Genomic DNA, 25,882 nt, shown 5'->3' with positions numbered 1-25,882 from the left:
AAAAAACAACAACAACAAGCCACAGAAAGTGTAACAACAAGAGACCTCACAATTGATGTCAACAACAGCTCAGGACCTTGCCTAAAGGAATTCAGACACAGGAAAGAAAACCAAGGGCTCTAAGGTAGATGTGATGGTGGTCAGGTCTGAACAGGTGTTAAGAGGGTGGGGTGCTAGTGGCTTACAGCAGAGAATCAGGAAGGGGTGCTGAACCACTTCTTCCTGCCAGAAATAAGAGATTTCAGCACCTTTTCACACCTGCTTCACCTAGGGCTTGCTCGCATTTCTGCTTGTCCTGTACCTAGAAAGCACACTTCCAAGCAGTTTTCTGCTTGATCCACTTTTCTAGGCATGGATCCGAGCTGTTTCCCCCTTGTCCTGCTCCATTCCCAAGGAAAACCTGCTCCTTAGCTCTAAAATGGAATAAATGGCAGCCCATGGGAAACCTGATTGCTGTTTGCTTCAATTGAGCACTAAAGAGCAGTTTTCCCTGGGGAAAAGAACAGGACAAGAGGAAGTGTGAATAAGCAGACAAAGCAAAGTCTTTTGCAGATAAAATCGCTCAAATTTGGAAGGAGGCAGACTTCACAGTGGGGCAGGGCTGGGGTGGGAGGGTGCCAGCACTCTGTCTAGTCACGTTCATGGGATCAATTTCAACCTGGCCAGGCTGCTTGAATGAGTCTTATCGACCCTTGCCCATCCTGGCCCACAAAAGCGAGCCAGAAAGGGCTGGGCAATGGGCTCTGTGGAGTGGTGGAGTGTGAGTGAGTCTTCCTGGAACCCCTTAAAGAGGTGGTTATTGAACTGCCTCTTGAAAAAAACATCTTTGGAACTGGCCACCATGGCCAATTATCACCAAGTCTCAAATATTCCATTCCTGGGCAAGGTGATTGAGTGGGTGGTCATGGAACAACTCCAGGCACATCTGGAGGATGCAGTCTATTTGGACCTCTTCCAATCGGGTTTCAGGTCCCACCATGGGACTGAAACTGCCTTGGTTGTGCTGTTCAATGATCAGGTAGGGACAAAGGTGAAAGCTGTTTGCTAGGTCTGCTGCATCTCTCAGCAGCTTCTGATACTATCGACTACAGTATCCTCCTGGACCGTCTAAGAGGGCTGGGAGTTAGGGGCACTGTTATGCAGTGGTCCCACTCCTTCCTCCTGGGGCATGTCTAGAAACTAGTGGTGAGGGATGAGTGTTCGGACCTCTGGGTGCTCACTTGTGGGGTGCCTCGGGACTCTGTCCTCTCCCCCATGCTTTTCAACATCTATGTGAAACCGCTGGAAGAGATCATCGGGGGGTTGGGCTGGGTGTTCACCAACATGTGGATGATACCCAGCTCTACCTCGTTTAAACTGGAACCAGTGAAGGTGGTGAACTTCCTGTGTGGGGGTCTGGCGGTGTTTGGGGGGTGGAGGGTGATCAACGGATTGAGGCTGAATCCCCACAGAAGTATTGTTTCTAGGGGACAGTGGGTGGGCAGGTGGGGGGACTCCCTAGACCTAGGAAGCTGTGGCTGGATGGTTTCGTGGGAGCCGATTGAAACTAAATCCTTCGAAGACAGAGGTCCTATGGCTGGGTCGGGATGGCATGGGGATGAGGGACAAACTCCCTTCTCTTGTGGGGGCCAATTAGTGCCATTGCCTTCCGTTAAGAGTCTGGGTGTAATCCTTGACCCCTCACTTTCCAAGGAGGGGCAGGTTACAGCAACAGCCAAGGCGACATTTTTCCACCTTCGCCGCATCAAGCAGTTGGTCCCTTACCTTTTCCGCCCCGACCTGGCCACAGTGATCCATGCGACGGTCACCTCCAGGCTTGACTACTGTAATTCGCTCTACGCGGGGCTGCCCTTGAAGCTGTCCCAGAAACACCAGCGGGTGCAGAATGCTGCAGCGAGGCTCCTCATGGGGTCTCTGCCATGGGAGCATATTCACCCAGTGCTTTTCCAGCTGCACTGGCTCCCAGTGGAGTACAGGGTCAGGTTCAAGGTGCTGGTTTTGACCTTTAAAGTCCTTCACGGCCTAGGACCCTCGTACCAGGACTGCCTCTCCTGGTATGCCCCCCGGAGGACCTTAAGGTCCATAAATAGCAACACCCTAGAGGTCCTAGGCCCTAAGGAAGTTAGATTAGCCTCAACCAGAGCCAGGGCCTTTTCAACTCTGGCTCCGGCCTGGTGGAACGCTCTGCCTCATGAGACCAGGGCCCTGCAGGATCTGATTTCTTTCCACAGGGCCTGTAAGACAGAGTTGTTCCACCTAGCCTTTGGCTTGGAGCCAATTTGATTCCCTCCCCCCCCTTTCTTTTCTTTTCTTTTCTTTTTCCTTTCTCCTTCTGTGATGAGGCTGCATTTTAATATTTTATTTTAATATTGGGTGGCTGGGGCAACCCAATCAGATGGGTGGCATATAAATAAAAATAAATCATTATTAATTATTATTACTATTATTACTATTACTATTACTATTATTAGCCCCTAGTGAGCCCCTAGTGAGGCTTTTCCCCAGTCAGAGTTTAAATGGGAGACGAACAAGGGATGGGGAGTAGTTTCAAGGGGGTGGGAGTGTGGTGTGGGGACAGGGTTCAGCAACCTCTTTCACACGCTCCTCCACGTGAAATGACTTCAAACTCTTATATACCTGTTCAGCTGCGACCAGAATTCTGTAACATAGATCTGCTGACATCACATATACTTAGACCACAAGGAATGTTCAAGTCAGGGTTACTCACATCTGTACTTGCCTCTGCCACGTGGAACAAAATTAGGGCACATGGTGGCATGCAATTTTGGTGTCTTTTGGGTTATGAACTAAAGCATGCTCACTTGGAAAAAATTCAATAGACATCAATGCACTTTACTTCTAAGTAAAGTTCAAGGTATCATCAGAATCACCCACTCTCCTTGCTCAACAAGGCACATTTCTAGATTTCAGTAGTGCAGAGAATATATATATATTGTTTTGTTGCTAAATCTGAAGAGATTCCAGTGGGACTGGGTCATGATGAAAAAGGTAGACCTCTGAGACTTAGGTCTTTTTATACCACAAATGTTCCAGTTTATTATTTGTCCTGCTCCTCCAGCAGGCAGCAATGTGGTAAGGTTGGGGAAGCATCACAGAACAGCTAAGGTGCGTGGAATAATGTGAAGACCGTCAGATACAGTCCACCATTAAAGCACTGTTATTGCATCAATAATTATTGGTGCAGAATACAGCCGCAAAAGAACCAAACAACCCAATCTGGAAGGACTCCAACAAGCAAAAGAACACATTGAAAAATGTAAATGTTTTCCCCCCAAAAACTATTGGAATTGTAGTTTGGGAGGGTGCTAGCAACTCTATCTTATCTCCATCTCAAAACCACAGTTCTCAGGCTACTTGGTTGGGAAGTTACCATGACTCATGTCAGCAAAATAGGTTTGGGAGAGGCTTAAACTTGTAGTGAAAACACACACACACACACACCCTGCATCAGCTGGGATTCTTTTGCTCTATGTCTGTGGGCTCATGGTGGGGAGAGGGGAGGAGCCCTGAACTTTGCAAAGTGCCCCTCCCTTAGCACTGAGTCAACAAAGCCAGATCACACACTTCTGGGGTAAGAAGGCGGGTCTGCAGAATCCAGTTAGGTGGCCTAGCCGCCAGGCATACTCAACCCAGCAGCTCTAATGCTAACTCAAACACTGTTCCTACAACCAAAATGCCTGTTGGTCTCCGTAACTGTGTGTTCCATCTTAGGCTGAGTTCTTACAGAGGTGAGAAACCAGTGCATGAGGTATACCACTTCAAACAGCAGACAAGGGTGCCCATGATTAAATACTTTTTCAATACAGTGGTACCTCGGGTTACATACCCTTCAGGTTACAGACTCCGCTAACCCAGAAATAGTACCTCAGGTTAAGAACTTTGCTTCAGGATGAGAACAGAAATTGTGCTCCAGCGGCACGGCAGCAGCAGGAGGCCCCATTAGCTAAAGTGGTGCTTCAGGTTAAGAACAGTTTCAGGTTAAGTACGGACCTCCGGAACGAATTAAGTACTTAACCCGAGGTACCACTGTACACTAAAATCCCCTCCACTTGAAAAACTAGATGTTGGAGGGAAGGGAGGTCTTAGCCTAACCTTCTTCCGTACTCACTGACTCACGTGGAGAGATTTTCACTCATGTGCCTCCACAACCTGAATGCCGAAGTGGCTTATCACTTCAATGTGGCCATGGATGCCTTTTGGCTTTTGGAGTAAAAAAGCTGACTTACCCAGGAGGGCTGAATTGCCATCCCCGAGAGGAAACCTCTGGTAGCGTGGGACATTAAAGGGTGGTAAAATGTGGAACTTCTTTTCCAGAAGAGGTTCCAAGCGTGAGGCCGACGGGTCTGCAGGGTGGAACAGGTTATAGACTTGCTGACAGGCTGGTCTCAACTGAAAGACTGAGCAATAGAGAGGGGAAGGTGAGGTGGAAAACACAGACAAGATATTAAAGCTGGAGTCTACCATCTTACTGCTGATCTCATCACATTGACAACATTGGCTGTTTATACAGGCATACCTCAAAGATATTGTGAGTTCGGTTCCAAATCACCGCAATAAAGTGAATATTGCAATAAAGAGAGCCACACAACTTTTTTTTTGTTTCCCAGTGCATAGAAAAGTTATGATTACACTATACTGTAGTCTTTTAAGTCAGACTGCCCCCCACCCCTGGCTGCTGTGGAGGGAAGGCAAAAACCCAGCTTCAGCCCTAGCCAGCTCCACTCCCATGGCCAGAAGAGGGGCAGTGGTGGAAGTGGGATTCCTTCCCCTGGAAGTAGCCAGGCTGCCTGCAACTGCACCCACATCCTCGTAGGGAGAAATATCTGTGAAACACAATAAAGCGAGGGGCAATGAAATGAGGTACGGTGGTACCTCGCAAGACGAATGCCTCGCAAGACAAAAAACTCGCTAGACGAAAGGGTTTTTTGTTTTTTGAGCTGCTTCGCAAGACGATTTTCCCTATGGGCTTGCTTTGCAAGACGGAAACGTCTTGCAAGTTTGTTTCCTTTTTCTTAACACCGTTAATACAGTTGCGACTTGACTTCGAGGAGCAACTCATAGAACGCGGTGTGGTAGCCTTTTTTGAGGCTTTTAAAGACTTTGGTGATTTTTGGAGCTTTTCAAAAACTTTCCCGACACCATGCTTCGCAAGACGAAAAAAATCGCAAGACAACAAAACTCGCGGAACGAATTAATTTCGTCTTGCGAGGCACCACTGTATGCCTGTGTATTCGCTGGACATAGACACTATGATGCTGCTTACTGACACAATATTTTTCTTAATGTTGGCAATACAGAATTTTTTTTGCTAATAAGTAAATAAAAACAAAGTATTATTGGTCAGCTTGTCAAATCACAACATGTAAGTAAGCTGATATTTAAGTCAGCTGATATTTATGTGCACAGTTTTTACTAAGCCCTGGTCATACTGTTTATTGCATAGTCCTAAAGCATTATGAAGTAACTGCATAACCAACATTTCATTTAATAAATCAAACAGTTGCTTATTACAGAGGGGAAGGGTTGTATCCCACTGGGAGAGCATCAGTATCCCACTGGGATTCAATTCCAGCACCTCCAGGCAGGACTGGGAAAGACCACTGCTTGGAAGCCCTGGAGTCAATGTCAGGATAAGGCAGTGCCATATGTTCCCATGAAGATGGACCTAACACTGAAAGAGAATTCCCAGTGGATCCTGCACTTATAGTGTAAGTCTGGCTTAGCAATTTGCACAAGAAGTCTATGTTCCACCAAGCAAACTCAGGGTTGGTAATCAATCTTACTCCACCGCCCCTCATTATTTATGCAAACTGCCTGCCTTAGAATAATTTTTAAGTGCCATATCTCATTTATCACCCTTTTAAAATGGAAGCACTTTGAAGAGTTGAGATGCTCAAGGGTTTGAGGTGGGTGCCATGGTGACATCATGGACACTAGCCAAAGCAGGTATGCTGAACATTTACACAGCTCATTATTTTTCAGAACTCAGCCACAGAGAGAAAAAGATACATTTGGAAGTAGTTACATTTGGAAGGGACGCGGGTGGCGCTGTGGGTAAAAGCCTCAGTGCCTAGGACTTGCCGATCGAAAGGTCGGCAGTTCGAATCCCCGCGGCGGGGTGCGCTCCCGTCGCTTGGTCCCAGCGCCTGCCAACCTAGCAGTTCGAAAGCACCCTCGGGTGCAAGTAGATAAATAGGGACCGCTTACTAGCGGGAAGGTAAACGGCGTTCTGTGTGCTGTGCTGGCCTGCCAGATGCAGCTTGTCACGCTGGCCACGTGACCCGGAAGTGTCTGCGGACAGCGCTGGCTCCCGGCCTCTAGAGTGAGATGAGCGCACAACCCTAGAGTCTGTCAAGACTGGCCCGTACGGGCAGGGGTACCTTTACCTTTACCTACAGTGCTTCCAAAATAACTTCACTGCTCTAAAAACCATACATTTGTCTGCTTTATAGTTTGAGTTTTCCATATTTGTGTCTTTGCTCACAAAACCTTTTAACAATTATTTTACAAGTATGTACAAATATTTTGCAAGCATTTTAAAATACCCCTTTACCCAACACGAAAACTTACTGTCAAGAGTTGGAATGACGGTTTTTCGCAATGCGAGGACCAGCCCCAAAGGAGACCCAAACAGGAAGAAGTCTGTGATCTCAAACTCAAATTTCCCAAGATTTCCTCCATCCAGCACAGTGGAACTGCTTGATGTCCTTGATCCCGCAGAGTTTTTTAGAGCGCTAGAATGTAAACTGGAGAGAGCAGAAAACAGACTGTAAGCAACAGCGAAGAAGGCAAACTACAAGACAGACAACCATGGATGCATATCATGCTGTGGTTAATGTTGCATGCTGTTCTTAAGAGTTCAGAACGCACAGGATGAGGCTCATAAGGAAACATGTTTGTTTGGACAACTGTAGATTCAGTGCTGGACTGCGGACACTTAAATTGGTGGAAGAACATTTAACACAATGTAAGAATTATTTTGTGCCAACATTATGCAAGATGCTGTACATCATGTAGGATTCACTGTGAAGTTGTTTCTAGCAGCAAAACAACAAAACAAAATGAAACAAGGTACCCAGGCTGCTTTAAAAACAAAAAACAAAAAACCCCTCAGTCCTCTTTGCATATGTCATGAAGGGAATTATCACCGTTTGTTCATATAAACACCAGGTGTTGCAGCCATATTGGTCCCACAGAATGTAAGAGACATAAAAATGATGTACTATGTGGCTCAACTAGCTTTTCCATTCATTTATAACCCTTTGAACTGTACCATCTCCAACCTCCACCCCAGTCTAGACATTTTGGAGAAAAGTTGTTTTCATTTCTCCTGACATTCATGACGGGGGGGAAAAATCATAGTAGGTTTGAAAGTTTGCTGAACATCTAAGCAGTCAGTTGGTCCAAAATAACATTATCTTTTAAAAATGTATTCTACTGTATATGCCTCTGCATGCTTACTTGAAAGTCAATGCCAATGTGTTTATTGGTGCTTGCTCCCAAGTAAATATGCAGAGATTCCCCCCTTTTTCCCACATGTGGTCCTCCAATGTTCTAGATTTCTCTACATTATGGAAAGCTGTGAATGGTGCTTACCTATTTCTTCCTCAAAGAAGTTGTTGGGACACAAGTGTTAAGGGATTAATAAATGAGAAAAGAAAAAGAAAAGAAACAATAAGAGAGGAAAGAGAAATAGAAAGATCACAATTGGTAGGAAGGGAGTCTTGCATCTTTCATGCTGCCTCTGTCTCATCGACCAGCTCAAAATGTATATGCATTAACTCACAGATTTATAGCACGTGTAATATGAAGCCTTGTGCAGCTCATATGATTGATTATATGTCACACTACGCATCCTGCCTACAGCCTACCAAGGTCAGGAGAGCAAATCCCTCCCCTTCACATTAACAGAGTTGTAGCAGGACTTTTGATCAAGCACTTCTGACTCTGTGACATAGCTGGGTCTCAGCTGGGTCTCCCATCCACCAGGAATGCCACAAACCTCTGCTGCCTTTGCCACTCTGCTGCAGGCTGCTGGACACATGTGCTTTAATAAAGTGGCTTCCAAACTGTTCTGACGGGCGCCCCAGAGAGCTCTGGTAGCTGATCAGGTTACTGACAACACACAAAGCTACTGAGTTGAAAGACAACTTGCCCACTGCCACCAATCTTCCCTTGCAATGTACAGATGCAGGAGAGCACCAGGGATATTCTACAGTGCTCCTCCTTTGCACACGGGGCAATTGAGAAGGCCCAGCTGGTGCACTCCATGAAAAGTGCATTTGACCTACTACCTTCCCCAGACTCCCCTGCGACATGCAGGAATTGTCTTCACTGATGCTCAAGGCATCAACACAACAGGTTTCCTAAAGGTAAAAAAGTCTGAAAGAACTATTGCCTCCCAGTAGCTTCTCAAGTAGGCCCTTGGTGGCTGAGCACATCTGACTTTAAAAATGCCCACTGTTTCGGGTCTCCTACTGGATAGATCCCAAATCCCCTAAGGGCAGGTGGGAATTTCTCCTTTTCATGGGCCACAGCCTCTGTTCAGTGTAGTGTAAAATTCCAAAAAACAACAACAACAGAAGCCCCATCTGCATGATTTACAGAGCAACACGCAGAGTTAATAACCGTGAAAGGGTCTGGAGGCAAAGGAGATGTAATTCCCTACTCCCTCCAAGCTTTGGAGAACTGGTGAAGACAACAAGCCTGTGATATTGTTTAGTGCCAAGAGCAATACAAACAGAAGCTGCAGAATCCACTAAATCTTTTTAATATTACCAAGAGGTACTTTTTCCCTGCAGAAAATACGTGAGATAAATAAAATATATGACTTCATGGTTGGAGAGAAGAGTTTTATGGGCACAGGCTGGGAACAATCGACAACACAAATTTCACAGCAGCTATGCTTGAAAGTATTTGTGGGTGAGGCTTGTTTGCATGTTAAGCTTTTGGTGAGCTCCCCTCTCCTCCCGCCAAGGTTCACGTGTTCTAAAAAAGGGCTTAGCACCTCACAATCTCTTTATCATTCCTGGAACTTTCAGCATGGTGTCATTTAAATTTCTTTTACAGAGAGCTGTTCTTCTGCAACCTTGTAAGGCAGATCATAGCTACTCCCATTTCACAGATTAGAGATTGAGGCTGATAGATAGGGAATTGCTCAAGACCACTCAGTATTTCCCCCCTCTCTCCCTTTTCTCCCTTTTGAGGAAGAGCAGCTTAGATCAGGGAACAGTTAAACACTTGCTCCCAAAATGGTTTGGCTTTTTTTGCTGGGGGTGAGGGGTCCTCACGGGAAGGGGACTACAGCTGAATGCTTCACCTATAAAAGGTTCCAAGTTCAACCCCCTGCATCTCCTGTCAAAAAGTTCAGATCCTTCTCAGTCTCAGACCCCAGAAAGCCAAGCTCTCCTGGGTTAAATGAACCATAAAGGTAGCTTCCTGTGTCCCTATCTCATCACGGATCTCCTTTGTTACATGCAGCTTGGCCCTAAAGAGGTGGTCATTTATGTGCCAGGTGTGGGGAACCTTTGGCCCACCAGATGTTGCTGAACCACTGAATCAAGCTTGCTGGGGCTGATGGAAGGTGTAAGTCCAGGAATGACTGAAAGGCCAAAGGTTCCTCTATACCTAGTTTACATGTCCACAAGAATGTACAGAAGCATCCATTCATCTGAAAATGGAAATTATAACAATACTATGAAACACAGTCTATTGGTAACAGTCCCAATCAGCCAATCAGCCACTCTTCCCTCCCGTGGCAAACCTACCTGGAGAGGAAGGCCTGGTGCTGCTTGATGGTGTCCACTTCGTAAGTCGACGAGTCGCTCCTCTTCCGCGGCAGCTGCTTCCTGGACTCCTCCCCGTTGCTGCGAGGGATGTCAATGTTGCTCCGGCTGAGGTGGCGGCTGGCTTCCAGGCTGGAGCCCCCTGAGCAGTAGCTGTTGTTCACAATGATTCCAGGAGACAAGAGGTCAGTGTCCTGGAATTTGAAGGGCACAAGGCCTAGGCGTCAGAGCCCTGACAAAGGGCAATCACGTTGACACTCCGCCGGAAAGCAAGCACAGAAGACCCTCAGCCCAAAGACGTGCCCCGTGGGCTGTCGCTGGGCTTGCCGGATGTCAGTGTTTGACCCCCCCCCCCAAGCTCCTCAAACTGTTGCAGGCCAGTGACCCAGCCATCAAAGTAATTAGCTTTAGTGTAATCATCATCATCAGCATCAGCATCATCAACATCATTAATACACTGTCACTGTAAGAACGTAAGAACCTGCTGACTCTTTTAAAAGTCATTCAAGTGGGTGTCACCACTGTCTCCTGAGGCAGGGAGTTCCACAGTTTTAACTAGGCGCTGCATGAAGAAGTACTGTCCTTTATCTGTCCCGCATTTTCCAATGTTCAGGTTCATTGGGTGTCCTTGAGTTCTAGTGCAAGGACAGATCGCAATCCTTCTCTCCCCTTAGAAACCCTGCAGGCTTCATTACGGGCCCTTCGCCACGTGTTTCACCCAAGGGATGGGCAGAAGGTTGCCATATGAGAATGTGACTTTTCAGTGGTGTCCCCCCAACCCCGTTTGTGGAATGCTCTCCCCAGGGAAACACGCCTGGTGCCACCATCCACCAGTTTTTAGGGACCAGGCCTCTGGGAGATTAACTAGGCCTCCTCCACAGTGTTCATCCTTCAGTCAGGGGGCGTAGGACCTGTTCTTTTCATTGTTTTGTTCAATGAGTATTTTAAGAATTTTGTATTGTACACCATTTTGCTTTTTCTGGATTTTAACTGATTCTGTCCATTCATATTTTACCTTGTTGAGATTTTCTTTTTGCATAAAGCAACTAAGAAATGTAGTAAATGATGATGATGATGATGATGTAATTAAGAGAGTGGGCATGATACTTCATAGTGCCCAAAGGAGCTTTCAATCTAAAATTCAACACAGGGGAAACAACAGAGGAACAAGAAGGAAGGGGAGGCAAAGGAAGAATGAGATGGCGCAATTATTTCAGTTACACATGGTTAGTCTTAGGCTGTAAACACACCATATATTTAGAGCCCATGAATTTCCCCAAAGAATTCACAAAACTATAATTCCTAGCACCCTTAACAAACTACAGTTCCCATGATTCTTTGGGGGAGGGGCCATGTGCTTCAAATATACAGTGTGTATGCAACCTTAGTTATAGTGGGGCAGGGATAGCAAACAAGGCACCCTCCAGATGTTGCTGTGCTCCCAACTCCCATCAGGGATTTTGGGAACTGTAGTTCAACAGCATTTGGAGAGTACTACCTTGGCTACCCCTGCAGTGGAGCTTGAGGATGTGGAGGTTATGCCAAAGGCCTCATGGAAAAGGCGTGTTTGGAGGAGCGGCTTTAAGAGGGGTGGCAGCAGCACAGAAGGGATTTAGGAGGCGGTTCCAGATACATGAGCAACAAGAGAGAAAGGGCTGACACTGTTTAATGGAGCCGAAGTCCTTCAGATGGCTGAGGATGGAGGCTATGGATGTGCACTGGCGGAGGATGAGGACTGCGGGGGGAGCGCTCCGCCCCCGGCAGCGCGACCCCCCAGGGTGCCCTCATGACTGCTCCCCGCCCGCCCCTGCAGATGGCACGCCCCGCCCCCCAGGACGTGCACAAGCCCCTGGTGCCGGAGCATGAAGCTCCGCCGCTGTGGATGTGTGAACGTAACAGGCAGAAGTGTGTCAGGAGGCAAGGGCCCAAGAAGCTACAGCAAGGAGAAAGCAATGGAAGTCTTTGAAGATAAAGACAAGCCTGTGTGGGATCTGGAAATGGATAGGAAGTCAAGGGATTTAAGGAAAAGCGTCAGATGCTCAGATGAATGAGAGAACAGGGGAGCACCGAATTATGTGAGGCAACAGAAGAGGACTGTACTTGAGGCCAGAGATGGTGGTGACACAGACCAGCATTTCACTCAGTGGAAGTGTTTTTGTACTTTTAACATGCCCTGTGCGTGAAACAGGTAGTAAAGTACAACAGAATACTGACAGGGTTTACTGCGTCCACACTGAAGGTGTAGAGCCCAGTGTAGGTCAGGTGCCCCTTGGACCGCCAGACTGATGCTGCAGGAGAAGAAAAAATGAAGCAGTGTCTCTGCCTCTTTTCTGGAATGGAGGGAGGCTGATGGGATTATTGAGACAACACAGGCAGAGCACCCTTGAGACGCACCATATAAATTAATGCTCAGTATTCTTCTGCGGTGAACAGTGAACTTCCTTGCCGCCCCAGAATGGAGCACTGTGGGCGGGTGTATGCCTTTACCTGCACACTTACAACGCTCCCACGCCGGCTACTGTTCTGACTCTCTGACATGGTTTGGTTGCTGTAGCACAGAGCGTCAAAGGCCAGGATCCCTCCTACGCAGTCCCCAACCAAACACACCTGGGCAAGGGAAAACAAAAATTGCTCTTCATTGCTCTTTTTCAAGGAAAATTCATTCTTCAAATTCCAGGATTTAGAAGTTTCCCAGTGACCTCCCTGCCAGCTGGGACAGTTGGGACCTCTGGGCTATGCATATGTTAGCAGCTTAAAACGAAGCAAGGTCGTCAATCCGTCCCTCTCTACCAGTGAGTTTCAAATTTCATTTGCACTTGCTGTACACACCAGGGAGAGGGTGGGGTGTCGTCACCCAACATGCATTACCTCATTTGTTTCCCCACGCCTTCAACTCCCTTCAACTCTCCTATTCAAGGCAGCTGGCAGCTGCACATGTGCAACAGCTGTCTGAACTGTATGCACTTCAACTTAACCATGGCTTGCTTTTTCCAATTGGATGCAAGCTGGTTTGAAGGGGAAAGTGTCAAATATAGGATATACATATATGGACTGTGGCTACCACCATGTGTACTCAGCTTTAAACACCAGTGGTGGGAACACATTGTAGCTGGAGTAAATGGTAACATGTACACAGCTGTAGCTCAGAGGGCACCAGTCTGGGGAAGGCTGGTGTAGAATTTATTCAATTTACACAACACTGCAGCACAAATCACACAGATCCATATATTTTGCTCACTCCTCCCCAGCACTCATACAGACAGCTGTCACCTGTGGTAAAGGAAAGGTAAAAAGACTGGCGGGGGAAACCTATATAATAATAAATGTTCTTTTCAACTGATCAGAAGCCTTGGAACCAAACGTGGCTCTTCAGCCCCTCTCTCACTGGCCGTCAGAACTCTCCCCAGTTCATCGCTCTCACAGCCCTGCATCCTACCCTGAGTGTTTTTGCCTGTCTGAAATGTGCCCTGGAACACACTCTTGCTTGTCTGTGTGGAGGCTGAGAGGGGTGCTGAGCATGCGTACGAACTAGCATGCTGTACAAAGATAAAGGTAACTTCAGTTGTTCTGCCAAGTTTTCCCTCTGGACACTGGCATTTGGAGCCTGGGGCTCTCAGAAGAAAATGCACCCCGGGGTTAAAAATGGTTCCCCACCCGTGATTTAAGACGAAGCGCCTCTTTGGAGATATTGCCTGCTGATTTAACGTTGGAAAAACAAATGATTTCCCTCCTTTTCTCTAGAGCTACTGCTTTACTTACACCCCAAAACATGCAGATGTATTCAACGTGATTAATCTATTAAAATTCATTACGTAATCAGCTAAGAATTATTTAATCAAGTGATAGACTTAATATAGAATTTTATTTTTATTTAATTCTCCTGTGTTAATTGGGACATTTTGTTTTATAAACTTCCACACCAAAAAACAAAATACAGAAAAGCTTTCTGCTTGCTCTCCAGTTCACTGCCACCAACCAAGGCAGCATGCTAACCTGGCCGCTGAATGAGGCGCCTTCCTGGGATTTGAGGAACTCGCTGTAGACCTGATTGGCTCTCAGGATCACCGTAGCAACTGCCTCCTGGTACTGTGGGGACGATGTGGCCAGCAGAGGAAGTGCTGCGAGTGGAATGTGATCCTGGCTATTGGAAAGGCAGCCTTCATCGTAACTGTAAGGACTGAGGCTAAAAAAGAAGAGAGATAGTTAAGGACTTTTCCTTTCTGTGGGCATTATGGAGCAGTGAAACCTCTGGAACAGACACCAAATCTGTGTTGCATGGGTCAGCCACAGCCATGCTGGTTGCTAATATTGCTGCTTTGAGCTACTTTGGTAAAAAGAAAAGTGACTAATATGTTTAATTCATAATCATAATATATGGGAACTTGTGGAGATGCACAGCAATGGGATTGCATGGTATTATTATTGCTATTGTTATTATAATATATTGTCTCACATGCTACGTACCCAACTGATCACCAAAATATGCAGAAGGGGGAATCCTCTATCCACCATCCTAGAAGGAGGGCAGCTACAAATTTCAATCTCAAACCTTCATTAGCATATAGACAAAATTCCGAAAGGTTCAGTACTATAAAATCACTCAGCAAAATCTGAAGGCAGCTACATGTGATGTAGTAATCAGACTTTTAGTGTAGACACAATACCTGCCTTTTGGCACTGCCTTCTCTATTGTCCTTTGCCTGTTGAAGATATTCCTCTTTCAACAAACCTCCAACGTGATTTTATCCTACCTGGTATCTGTATTTGAATGGATTATATACACCTGTTGTTGTTTTAAATTGTTTTTATATATGCAATTGTTCTATATATGGTTTTATGCCACTGTTTTAGGAGGCCTCATGGGAAGGGATTCATAAATAAATAAATACATTTTCTGTTCTGCTCTTTCTCTTAAAGGAGCCCAGAGTGGCAAAGTAGCAGAACAATATAATTAAAAATAAAACAAAAACATCTCTAAAGCATTTAGAAAGCAAGGACATCTAAAAACATTTAATGGTAGTTCCCTTACTTCCACTCTCCACCAGTCCCATGCATACACACTAGAAGAAGATGCTTAGCTTAGTTTTTGAGAGAAAACACAAATTTACCATCTTCTCTGCACATTCCTATTTGCTACAAAGCACCATGTACTTTTTTGCTTCTTCATATTCCACACCAAAAGAATCAATGTGGTTTAGGGCATAGAATGCTAGACCTGGGTTCAAATTCCTCACTCAGCTGCAAAGCTTGCTGGTTGAGCTGAGGCCACTCACACTGTTTATTTTCTCTGTGAAATGTACCTCACAATTTAAAAACAAACATCTGTACACTGCCCAGAGCTCCCTCACATAAGAGCAAGAAGCAAATGTGAGTGAGTCATCCCTTAGTCTTGCTCCTCCTCTCATATGTAAGGCAGGCTCTGTAAGTTGATTTAGAAAACAATTTCAAGGGCACATTTATGCACATATACATCCAACTTATAACTTTCCCCCCGATTGCCCTGGGTGGTGTGTGTGTGTGTGTGTGTGTGTGTGTGTGTGTGTGTGCTGTTTGTAATGTTACAGACAACAATCAAAATTCATTTTGAAAACCCATTTATTTCAAGCTGCTTTTAGCAGAGATGCTATCCAGATGAACAAGATATTTGAGACTTGCTTTACCCTCTGCTTCAGGATCCCAGTGTTGGCCCAAAAGCGGACTCTGATTCACAGGATGCCCCACTTGCCCCACTCAAGGGGGAGCCCTCAACATCCTGCTCTGCACTGCCCCTGCCTGAGGGATGAGGCTCTTCCACCACCCTCAGAGTCTGAGGACCATTCCCTGCAGCCTCGTTTATTTCACAAGCATGCAGGGAACACGAAATTCCTTTAAAGAGCTCTCCCAGAGGGCAGGGCCATTGATGAACGCTCAAGCCCTGCCAGCTTTCTAAGGCTTCAGGTGGCCTAAGCCAGGGGTTCTAATGCTGCACCCAGAAAGGCTTCATTGGTGCCTGCAGGCAGAGACCCTAGACTAGAGACCCTAGAGATTTCATGGGGAAAAAAGTCCTCCTAAAAAGGAAGCTATGAAGGGAAATTTCTGTGACTTGATCCAGTTGACTGCTCTTGTGTGTCAACGGTTTTAGCCAATGAGTGAAGCCAGAGCTGTGATTGAGAAGCGAGCTCTTTGGACTTACTTAAATAATTTGTATGCTGCATGTTGAACCCATGTTGAATGTATATTCTCAGGGCAGCCAGCAGAACAGTATGAAATTTAAAAAGTAGAAATTGAAAATAAAGTGTACACACTAAACCACTAAGCCTCTTGGGCTTGCTGATCAGAAGGTCAGTGGTTTGAATCCCCACGACGGGGTGAGCTCCTGTTGCTCTGTCCCATCTCCTGCCAACCTAGCAGTTCAAAAGCATGCCAGTGCAAGTAGATAAATAGGTACCACTGCAGTAGGTAGGAAGGTAAACGGCGTTTCCGTGCACTCTAGCACTCGTCACGGTCCTCCGTGTGCCAGAAGCGGTTTAGTTCTGCCGGCCACATAACCAAGAAAGCTGTCTGTGGACAAACGCCGGCTCCCTCGGCCTGACAGTGAGATGAGCACTGCAACCCTATAGTCACCTTTGACTGGACTTAACCGTCCAGGGGCCCTTTACCTTTTTTACCTTTAGTAACAGCCCTTTCAAAAAGGGCGTAAAAGCAAACTGCTCTAAGTTCAAGAAACCCCAAATGCCTGGGAAACAGAAATGCTTTTGCCTGGCCCATTAAATGACAGAAATGAGGTCTCAATAGGGAGGGAATTATGTGCCATCCCTGGAAAACATCCTTATAGAAGGGCACACTTTGAGCTTATAATACTGAAATGTTGTTAAGAAGCAGACGATGAGACGAATTATCTTTTAAGCAGTGAACCAAATCAGAAATAATTTAACTTGCTGTGCAGATGAACTTCATGACAACTAACCCCTGCATGATTCAAGATTGCAAGAGACCTCTCTCCCCCTCCCTCTCTCTCTCACTCTCTCCAATCACAGCCAGTAGGAGGTTAAAAATCAATCCCTCCATCAAACTACAATTTCATCAGCTAAGGGAAATCTTCCAGGGCTCAAGAATGACTTTCCCCCCTCTCATACCTGAAGTCACAGAGTGAGAGCTATTATCTAAGGGTCTCTTGCTTGCCACACAACTCTACAAATCCACATTTAAACCTTCACCTGATTAGTTTGAACAAATCAATTGCGGCTCTCCAAGTACAATGTCATTACATTCATTACAGTCATGCATGAGATCAAGAATGGATAGCTTAGCAGATAATTAATAGTGTGAGCTCTTGACGCCAGGAGAATGGACCTTGTTGGCATTGTGAATTGAGAAAATGGGCCTGCACAGGCTGTGTTCCTAAACACACTGACATATATATATATACTTACTTATCAAATCTTTATTAGGCATTATACAAATAAAAGGATAAAAGAGAAAATAACATATAAAAGCCTTGAAATATATATAGGAAGGCAGCAGTTGGCTACATACATATATATATATATACATATAGAATCAGTGGTTTTCCTTGTTAACCTGCTCCTTGGAGAACTGCTACCAAAAACTCGGCTACCCCCGCCGTTACCCTTTGGTCAACGTCGGATAGGCAGAATCCCACACATTCACCTTGCTGGGGTTCCAGACCACCCAAAAGAGGGGACAGCACGCGTTGACGGAGCGTACTGTACAATGGGCAATGAAAGAGAATATGCTCTACCGTGTCCGGGACATTCATAGAACATCTGCAGAATCTCTTGTTTCTAGGAATGTTTTGATATCTTCCCCTGACAAATGCTGAGGGAAAAACATTCAAACGGGCCAGCATAAAAGCCCTACGTTGGGCTGGAATTATTAATTTAGTGACGTAATTGGCTCTGCTATCTAAGATATTTGAATCATAGAATATGGGGGAGCAAATTTTGTTTACAGCTGCCATAATATTTTGTCTCTCGACATCCTTTAGTCTACTTAGGATATTATGGAAAATGTATTGCTCGTTAGAATTGTACAAGGGCTCCAGCTCGATGCCTAAAGATTCAATCTTTTTTTCGAGGTACTGATACCATCTTGATTTATAGGAGTCCTTGAGCAAATCAGCGAGCAGACTTGATGGAGGACAGCGAAAATGGCAGCGTAACCAGTACTTTATTGAGGTGGACCAGGCCCAATATTCCATTGTGTGTATGCCTATTTCTGCACACATTGTTTCATATTTGATCACAGCTGGGAGTCCAAGAATACGTCTCAGAAAGCTGGAGTGAATCTTTTTTAAATCACTGTTATATGCTTGGACCCATAGCGGGATTCCATAGAATATCTGGGATTGCACTTTTGTTTGGAATATCTGATTGGCCGCAGGAATAAATTGATTGCCTTTCTGATAATAAAAACGGGCAACTGCTGATGAGGTGCACTTTGCCTGTTTTATGGCATTTGTGCGATGATTTGCCCACCCTAAATTGCTCTGGAATAAGATTCCCAGATACCTATAGATTTTCACTTGTTGGATTTCTTGCCCTCTTATTTTCCATTTCTCTAATTTCCAACCATTCGAGAAGACCAAAATTTTTGTCTTCTCATAATTTATAGAGAGTTTGTTACATTCACAGTAAAGGATCAGAGAAGATATAAGACGTTTCAGACCCAAGCTCGTTAATGATAGTAGGACAGCATCGTCTGCGTATAATAAGAGAGGAACTGGTTTCTGATTAAGTTTAGGGGCATGTGATTCTATTTTTTGAAGGTGATCTGGCAAGTCTGATAAAAATAAATTAAATAGAAAGGGGGCAAGAATACACCCTTGTTTTACCCCTTTCGAGTTTGAAATGTCTGATGAAAGATGACCTTTGGTGTTAAGTTTGACTTGACAGGTATTGGAAGAGTATAGATTTTGTATTAGAATCAATAAGCGCTGATCAATTTTTAATTCTGCGAGTTTCCTCCACAGCTTTGGGCGGTCAATTGAGTCGAATGCACCACGAAAATCTACAAAAGCAGCATATATCTTAGATTGCCTTTGGGATCTGTATTTTTCAACCAAATGCATAAGTATAAGGCAGTGGTCTAATGTAGAGCAACCTTTGGAGAAACCTATTTGTTCTTTCCCTGGTAAATTTAGATTTTTCATCCAGGTAAGGAGTTTAGATAAAAGGTGCTTAGCGTAGATTTTCCCTATCACTGATAATAGGCTTATCGGTCTATAATTCCTTGGTTCTTTTGGGTCGCCATTTTTAAAGATTGGGATAATTATTGATCTTAACCATATCTCAGGTATGATCCCATATTTATCTATGAGAGTAAACAATTGAGCTAAGGGTTCTGCCCACCAATCTATATAGGTCTTGAATAATTCTATTGGTAGACCGTCTGGCCCAGGAGATTTCCCCGATTTGAAATTTTTAACTATCTCTCTAATTTCCTCTTCTTCTACCCTTGGCCACTCCTGGAGTTTATTGATTTTATTTTTAGTGGTCTCATTTCCTTTAGGTTCACTGTGTAGATTGTTAAATACAGATGTAAAGTATTGGGACCATTTGGATTCTGCAATTGGTGGTAGAGTTAATTGATTTTCGGCTTTCAGTCCTCCGTACACTAGGTTCCAGAACGCTTTGTTGTTTTTACTCTGAATTGAGTCGAATAATTGTAGCCATTTTTGGGTTGCATATTTCTGTTTCTTTTCGGCCAGAATGTAATGATATTTTCTTTTTTCATCAAGATAAGAGGGCTCTAGTTTAGTGCGATTATTTTTAAATATTTGGCACAGTTTTCTTTTTAGCTGGAAACATTCATCATCGAACCAAGGGCTAGCGCTATGTTTAAGTACCCAAACTTTAGGTGGAGTACTAAGCTCTACGAACATTTGGAAGATTTCATTATAAATTTTCGGAATATCACTGTAGGAATTCGTGGTCTTTAAGTTGGATAATATTTGTTTTCTCAGGTTGGCTGTAAGTTTTTGCCCCACTGCTGCACTCATTTCCTGGGACCATTTTAATTGGGTCATTTGTTTGTATTGAGAAGGTTCTATGATATTGTACTTGGTTATTTTGGTTTCGTCCTTTAAGTTAATAGACAACGATAATGGCTGATGGTCGCTTTCAGTACGCGTTCCAATTTTGAGGTCCATGATCGAATTTATAATATTATAAGGGACAAGAATATAGTCGATGACACTGCATCCTCGGGGGGAGAAGTATGTAAACTCCCCGCTTCTATCGCCTTTTGTTGAACCGTTCACAATCTGCAAATTAAAGTTGTTACATAATTCAAGTAGGCGTAGGCCTTCGTTGTTTACAACCCTATCTCTGGAGAATCGTCCTATTTTCAGGGCATGTGCGATATCATTATCAGTATTCCAATTTAGTTTGCTACATAGTTGTTCATTGTTGGTTCCCACTCTGGCATTAAAATCACCTGCTATTATCAGTGAGGCATTTGGGTATTTATCGGTCAAATTTTCTATATAAAAGGTTAGTTGTGACCAATTTTCACTGCTGCTGTTGTTTTTGGTTGGGGGGATATAGACATTTACAAGTAGCAAAGTATCGTCTTTTTGGGTTAAAAGTAGAGCTTGTGCAAGTGGTAAGCATTTTTCTAGCTGCTTGATTTCAAACCCTAAGTTGTCTTTGATCATACAACAGAACCCTGCTTTCGGCCGGCCCTTCGTGTTTGTTTTCAATGCGGGTTTCGTATAGGAGGTGAATCCATTGATTTTAATATCTCTAGTTGACCATGTTTCTTGTAGAAGTATTAATTCAAAATCTTTAAAGAAGTTCATTAGGTCTGGGTCTCCGTCTTTGTTTCCCCACCCTGCAATATTCCAGGACAGCAAGCGTAGGATCCGTTTTTGAGTTGGTGGCTGGTTGACAGCATTTAGTCATTTTAGTTCTGTTATTGAGTCCAGCGAGGGATTTTGTCTTGTGCAGATACAGCCATTTGTCGCTGCTTTCGGTGGGGAACATAATGGTGGATCTTTTAGATTCTTTTTTAAAGTGCGGGAAATTAAAATTTCCTCCCTTTCTTGATTTTCTTCCTTAACTGTTCCTTGTTCCTGAGAAATTTCTGTGGTTGGTGGACTGTTATGGTCAGTAGGACTGTTTTCAGTCTCTACTTTCATTTCTTTGGCCTCATTTGGTGTTGAGCTCAGTGTGTCAGGACTGTTGGAGGTCATCTTTTGTTCGACAATGTTAGAGTCCTTTGTAGTACTTAAATAAGGGGTACCTATTTCGTTTGGAGCTAGTATTTGATATCTCAGCCAGGAATTTGTGGTCTCATTACTGGAGTTTTTCCTTGCCATTTCATATTCTAAAGGAGGCTGGATTTGAAGCTCTGCATCTATACATTTGAAAGTTCCATTAGTAGCTCTCTTTTTGACTATGCATTTTGGGGAGAAGGCTGGTAAGTGTAAAGTTTGATTGTGTATTGTTTCTACTGCATTTTGTTGACCTTGTTGGTGAATTTCGGTCAATCTGGCCTGTAGTTTCGTCAATTTACTGAGTATGTTTATTTGTTCTTTATCTGGTAGCTTGGTAAAGTTACTCAGCAGGTCTTCTTCTTCTGGGACTGTCCAGTCTATTGTGTCAAGGGCGAGGCTGTTGTTTAATGCTACAGTCGCATGGTTTGGGAGCTTGGATTTTTCTTGCGTGATTTCCCGGGTAGCTGGCTGCGGTTTCTCCCATCTACTGGGTTCTTCCACGGGAGTAGGGCAGATGTCGGCTTCTGGTGGAATGGCCTTGTTCATCTTGTTCTGTCTTTTAGATGCAATCAATGGTCTGGGTGATATATCTTCAAAGTGTCGCCGCGGAATAATTCCTTTCTGGGCTAAATGAGCCTTTTCCCTTAAGATTTTAGTTGGAATTCTATGACTGCCAAATCTTAGTAGTACTTTTTTGGAGTATCCATCGTTAGTGAGCCTCTTGACTGCTTTTAAGTCGATGCTTCCACCCTCGAGGCCTAGGAGCAGATTTAGATGATGTCTGGCCCAGAAGGATGATTCCCAGTAAGGTAGGGGCCCTCTATATGGAAAAATGTGGAGAACAATCTCACATGGCCTCAGTATCAGGTTGACTGAGTGAGGGGGGCTTCCTCTGGTTTTTGGCTGGTTTAGAGGTATAAATTTGTATTTGTTCTGTTTATCTCCAGGGCTTGTTAAGGATGGCAAAAAGGGAGTGAGTCGCCTCCTTTCATCTGGGTTATCCAGCTTCTTGGAGATGTTTTGTAATTGTTCAAAGATTTTTTGAACTGTTTGAGCATTCAATAGGCAGCATTCCTCCAGCAGCTCCACCTTTCTATCAATTAGTACTTGTGCCTCGATTATGGGAGTAGTAGCCTTGTCCTCATTTATTCCTAGGGATATCTCTTCAACTGTCTTTCCATGTAAAGAGTTGAGGGAGGTTTTGGGAGGAGATATGTGCTGTTTTTGAGGTAGCAGGTAATTATCTAGATTACTCTGTTTGAGAGTAATATATATAATAATTTTCTTAACAGAGTAAATATATATAATAATTTTCTTAAAGATTTTCTTTGTTAATGACCACTCACATTATAAAGAACTTATATCCCACCTACTCTCAGCAGCCAGAAGCCTCATAGCCAGACACTCGAGAGACCTGTCAGGAGTGAACATGGTCCAATGGTAGCAAATTGTTTGGGAAACAACCATAGAAAAGCTAACCAATAGACTGAAACTGACATGGGAACAAATAGAAGAGGATGCCTTCACCCTAGTATAGCTCCCCTTTTTAACCTACACAGCCCAACAAGACAGCAATAGGAACCCACCGACAGCATACGAAACACACTGACTTATGAGGATGCTTGGTTTTGGTTTTGCTACAGTTCCGCTTGTGTAATACTGATATTTCAGGCTGGCAGCTGATGGAGAGGACCAAGGGGATGGCTCAGGAGGTGAGTGAAATAGCTCTGCATGCCTCACAAGGCTATTACTCAATCACCATGTAATAAAACCCACTGGCAGGGACATACCAATATTTCAGCCATACTCCCGCTGTTGACTTCAGCAGGAGACAGAAAAGTCATTTTAAAAAGAGCTGCATATGATTTTTGAAATACAGCCAGCCAGGGACATAAGAAGGCATCATCTTCAGTTCTGTCCTGTCTTCACTGCTATCAGCACTGTTTCCATTCTGCTGCGGTCAAATACTACATTATTCATCTTGCTTGTCATTATGTTATTCCATCCCATTAATTTCAATACAAAGTGGGGGAGGAATGATATACTCAATTATGTATCATTTGCAGACTGATTGCAAACTTATTGATTTCCATTCTGGTCATGGGACAAATAAGTGAACAAGGGCAATTTCTGTTTTTGTTGAAATTTTCCAATATGCCTACAACTCACATGAATGGCATCCATTAGACCATAGGTGACAGGAAGACAAAGAGGTAAAGAGTAAGTCTAGGTGAGTATGAGTTTGTACTGGAGCATGGACAAAGGTCTGGCAGAGATCTAGAGCAAATAGCAAGAGCAGGGGTTGAGAGGCAGAGGCTATGTATCAACCCAAAAGGCCAGCAACCAGAATCAGGGAGAAAGAATGGTCAGAAAAAGGCCCTTCAGGACCCTGGACAGGTCCTAGAGAAGAGGCAACTTGTTTCAACAAGTCCTGGAAGCAAGCTGACCTTTAGTGGTGGTGTATTTGTGGTCCTCCAGGTCATTCCTGACAATGGGCCAAGCTTATGGGGCAAGTGGGGTGTTGGCATCAGAGGAGATTCTCCATCCCTGGCTTATATGGTACCTGACTGTTAGTAGTGAAAGTGGCAAATTAAAAAAAAATGCATGGTCCCTTCATGATAGTCACAGCTATGCCCCTTCTAAGATTATACAACCTTCTAAGATTATGCAACAATAACAATAATTTGGATTGTGCTACCTTTCAACTAGGTCTACTATTTTCTGTGCACATTCACCAGCAAATTGTTTGGAGTGCTCTAATATCTTCTCCCAGAGAGACTTAAACTGTTTTTTCCTTGAAGCTCGTACGTAACAGAACTTGCACACCATTCTTTTGCAACTAAAGCATGCTGTGTTTTCAGTGTTCCTAAATGCTTAGCTTTGTAGTACACAGGACAACTCCTCTGCATTTGTCAAACACACCTTCTCCAGAGTGACCCTATGAGCTGATCCTCAGCAGCTAACTCACCTTCTTTCACTCTGGCTTCGAACAGCAAAAAGGGAGGAAAAAGTTCTTCTCAGTGGCTATAAAGCTCCCTTTTGATGCTGACTGGATGGCTCTAGGACAATGGAGACAGGGACTCTACCAGGACCCTGATGTAGAAATAGTAACAGGTTGTTGACCCCCTGCAAGCCCATACCACTACACCTCCGCTGACTGCCTTTCCTATGTCCCACCTATTTGCTGGAGTTCTTTAAAGGGCCAGCCCTCTGCCCTGGAACCGGACGCACTCTCACCTCTCTCTGTTAGATGTCACTGGACATGATGCTTACAGTGCTGAGCAGCTTGGCATGTGAGGCCCTTGGAGATGAAGATGCTAGGTCTGGCTTGGGAGCCTCAGGTTTGGGGCTAAGGCTGGATAGATATGGTACCTAGGCTGCTGGACTCAGGCTGAAGGACAAGGGCTGGACCACAATGGTGCTTTCACACAAGCTGTCAACATTTCCTCTTTCTAAGAAGCAAGCAGTTGACTCTGTCTAGACTAACTTGATTGATTCACAGATTTCTCATGTCCCCTATGGAACTGTGCCATGTGAATTGCAGCGTAATTGGTCCAACGGGGGCCTCTGCAGCTGCAGTGTAAAAAAGGGTCTGTCTGGAAGAGACAGAACAGTCAGACACAGAATGAGGAAGCCTCTCTGCCAAATCACAGATGCAGCTAAGGGTACATCTACACAACAAAAAAAGACGAGTTTTCTAAAGCTTAATAGTCATGGTTTCCTCTAGTGATTCCAGGTGAGATGCTGCAAATTCTGTTTGAGATGTCTAGCCCAACTCACATATTCATGGTTCTCAGCAGGATATCCTGGGAGGAAGGAATAACTACTGAGATTGGTATAAATGTGCAGCATAGATCCATCTTTGTTCTCCCTCCCTCTTCCCCAGCCCCTTTAAGAAAACTAAGCAGTAACTCACTTAGAGACAAGTGAAAATGCTTCAGAGCAGATGGCTGGGCAAGGGACCAATCTGATGGCTATGCGCCCAAGGGCCGCTGGGTAATGGACCCTAATGACAGTGTCAAAGGCGGTGGCTATGGTGTTGACATCCCCTTGCTTAGAGCTCTGGTCACCACTTCCTGTATCCAAAATGTTGCCTCCATGCAGCACCAAGAGCAGGACATGGATCTTGCTTGGCTGCACTAGTGGAGGCACAACCTCATCCTGAAAGAGAAAACAAGAAACACAAGACTGGTTTATAATGGCAGATATGGTTTTGAGGATCAAAGGCACTTCCATTTTTTAATATGCTTCATAAATAAAAACAGAGCATTATTTAGGCCCCCAGGGACATACGCCTCTATATGGTGAGGCTACCTTGTTACCCTGTGACTCTTGCTTCCCAAATGTCCCTTTGTGGAATCTATTTTATTATGATGTCTGCATAATAACTGCAATACTGTGCCCCACACAATCATTATTCATTGTTTCTTTATTGTTAGCCTTGTCTGCACACTGTTGTATTGAAAACCTAATAAACACTTCTTCTTCTTCTTCTTCTTCTCTTCTTCTGGAGAAGAAGAAGAGGAGGAGTTTGGATTTGATATCCCGCTTTATCACTACCCGAAGGAGTCTCAAAGCGGCTAACATTCTCCTTTCCCTTCCTCCCCCACAACAAACACCTTGTGAGGTGAGTGAGGCTGAGAGACTTGTGACTAGCCCAAGGTCACCCAGCAGCTGCATGTGGAGGAGCGGAGACACGAACCCGGTTCACCAGATTACGAGTCTACAGCTCTTAATCACTACAGCACACTGGCTCTCCTGCTGCAGAACAATTAATTATCAATTGACCAGAAACTTTTAGACTGTACAATATTATAGATAAGCAGGGTAGTTGAAATAGTCAAAGCCCCTGTTATTA

General features: G+C 44.5%; 1 protein-coding gene across 12 annotated transcripts in view; it reads right to left on the bottom strand.

Annotated features, from left to right (window-relative positions):
* Positions 1–25,882, bottom strand: part of PITPNM2 (phosphatidylinositol transfer protein membrane associated 2) — a 231,620-nt gene that overhangs the window by 42,080 nt on the left and 163,658 nt on the right. For 10 of the 12 annotated variants that reach the window (XM_077920518.1, XM_077920523.1, XM_077920521.1 and 7 more), the window contains 6 exons: positions 24,941–25,185; positions 13,800–13,989; positions 12,294–12,413; positions 9,789–10,000; positions 6,592–6,767; positions 4,248–4,418 (listed from right to left, as the gene is read on the bottom strand). In XM_077920518.1, the coding sequence (XP_077776644.1) occupies positions 4,248–4,418; positions 6,592–6,767; positions 9,789–10,000; positions 12,294–12,413; positions 13,800–13,989; positions 24,941–25,185 (1,114 nt within the window). Of the gene's footprint in view, positions 1–4,247; positions 4,419–6,591; positions 6,768–9,788; positions 10,001–12,293; positions 12,414–13,799; positions 13,990–23,471; positions 23,592–24,940; positions 25,186–25,882 lie in introns of those variants that run through there. The other 2 variants (XR_013391025.1, XR_013391026.1) reach the window with 2 other exon arrangements.

Source organism: Podarcis muralis, chromosome 16 (genome assembly GCF_964188315.1).
Source record: "Podarcis muralis chromosome 16, rPodMur119.hap1.1, whole genome shotgun sequence".
Taxonomy (NCBI): Eukaryota; Metazoa; Chordata; class Lepidosauria; order Squamata; family Lacertidae; genus Podarcis; species Podarcis muralis.
This window is presented reverse-complemented; position numbering and strand designations above follow the sequence as displayed.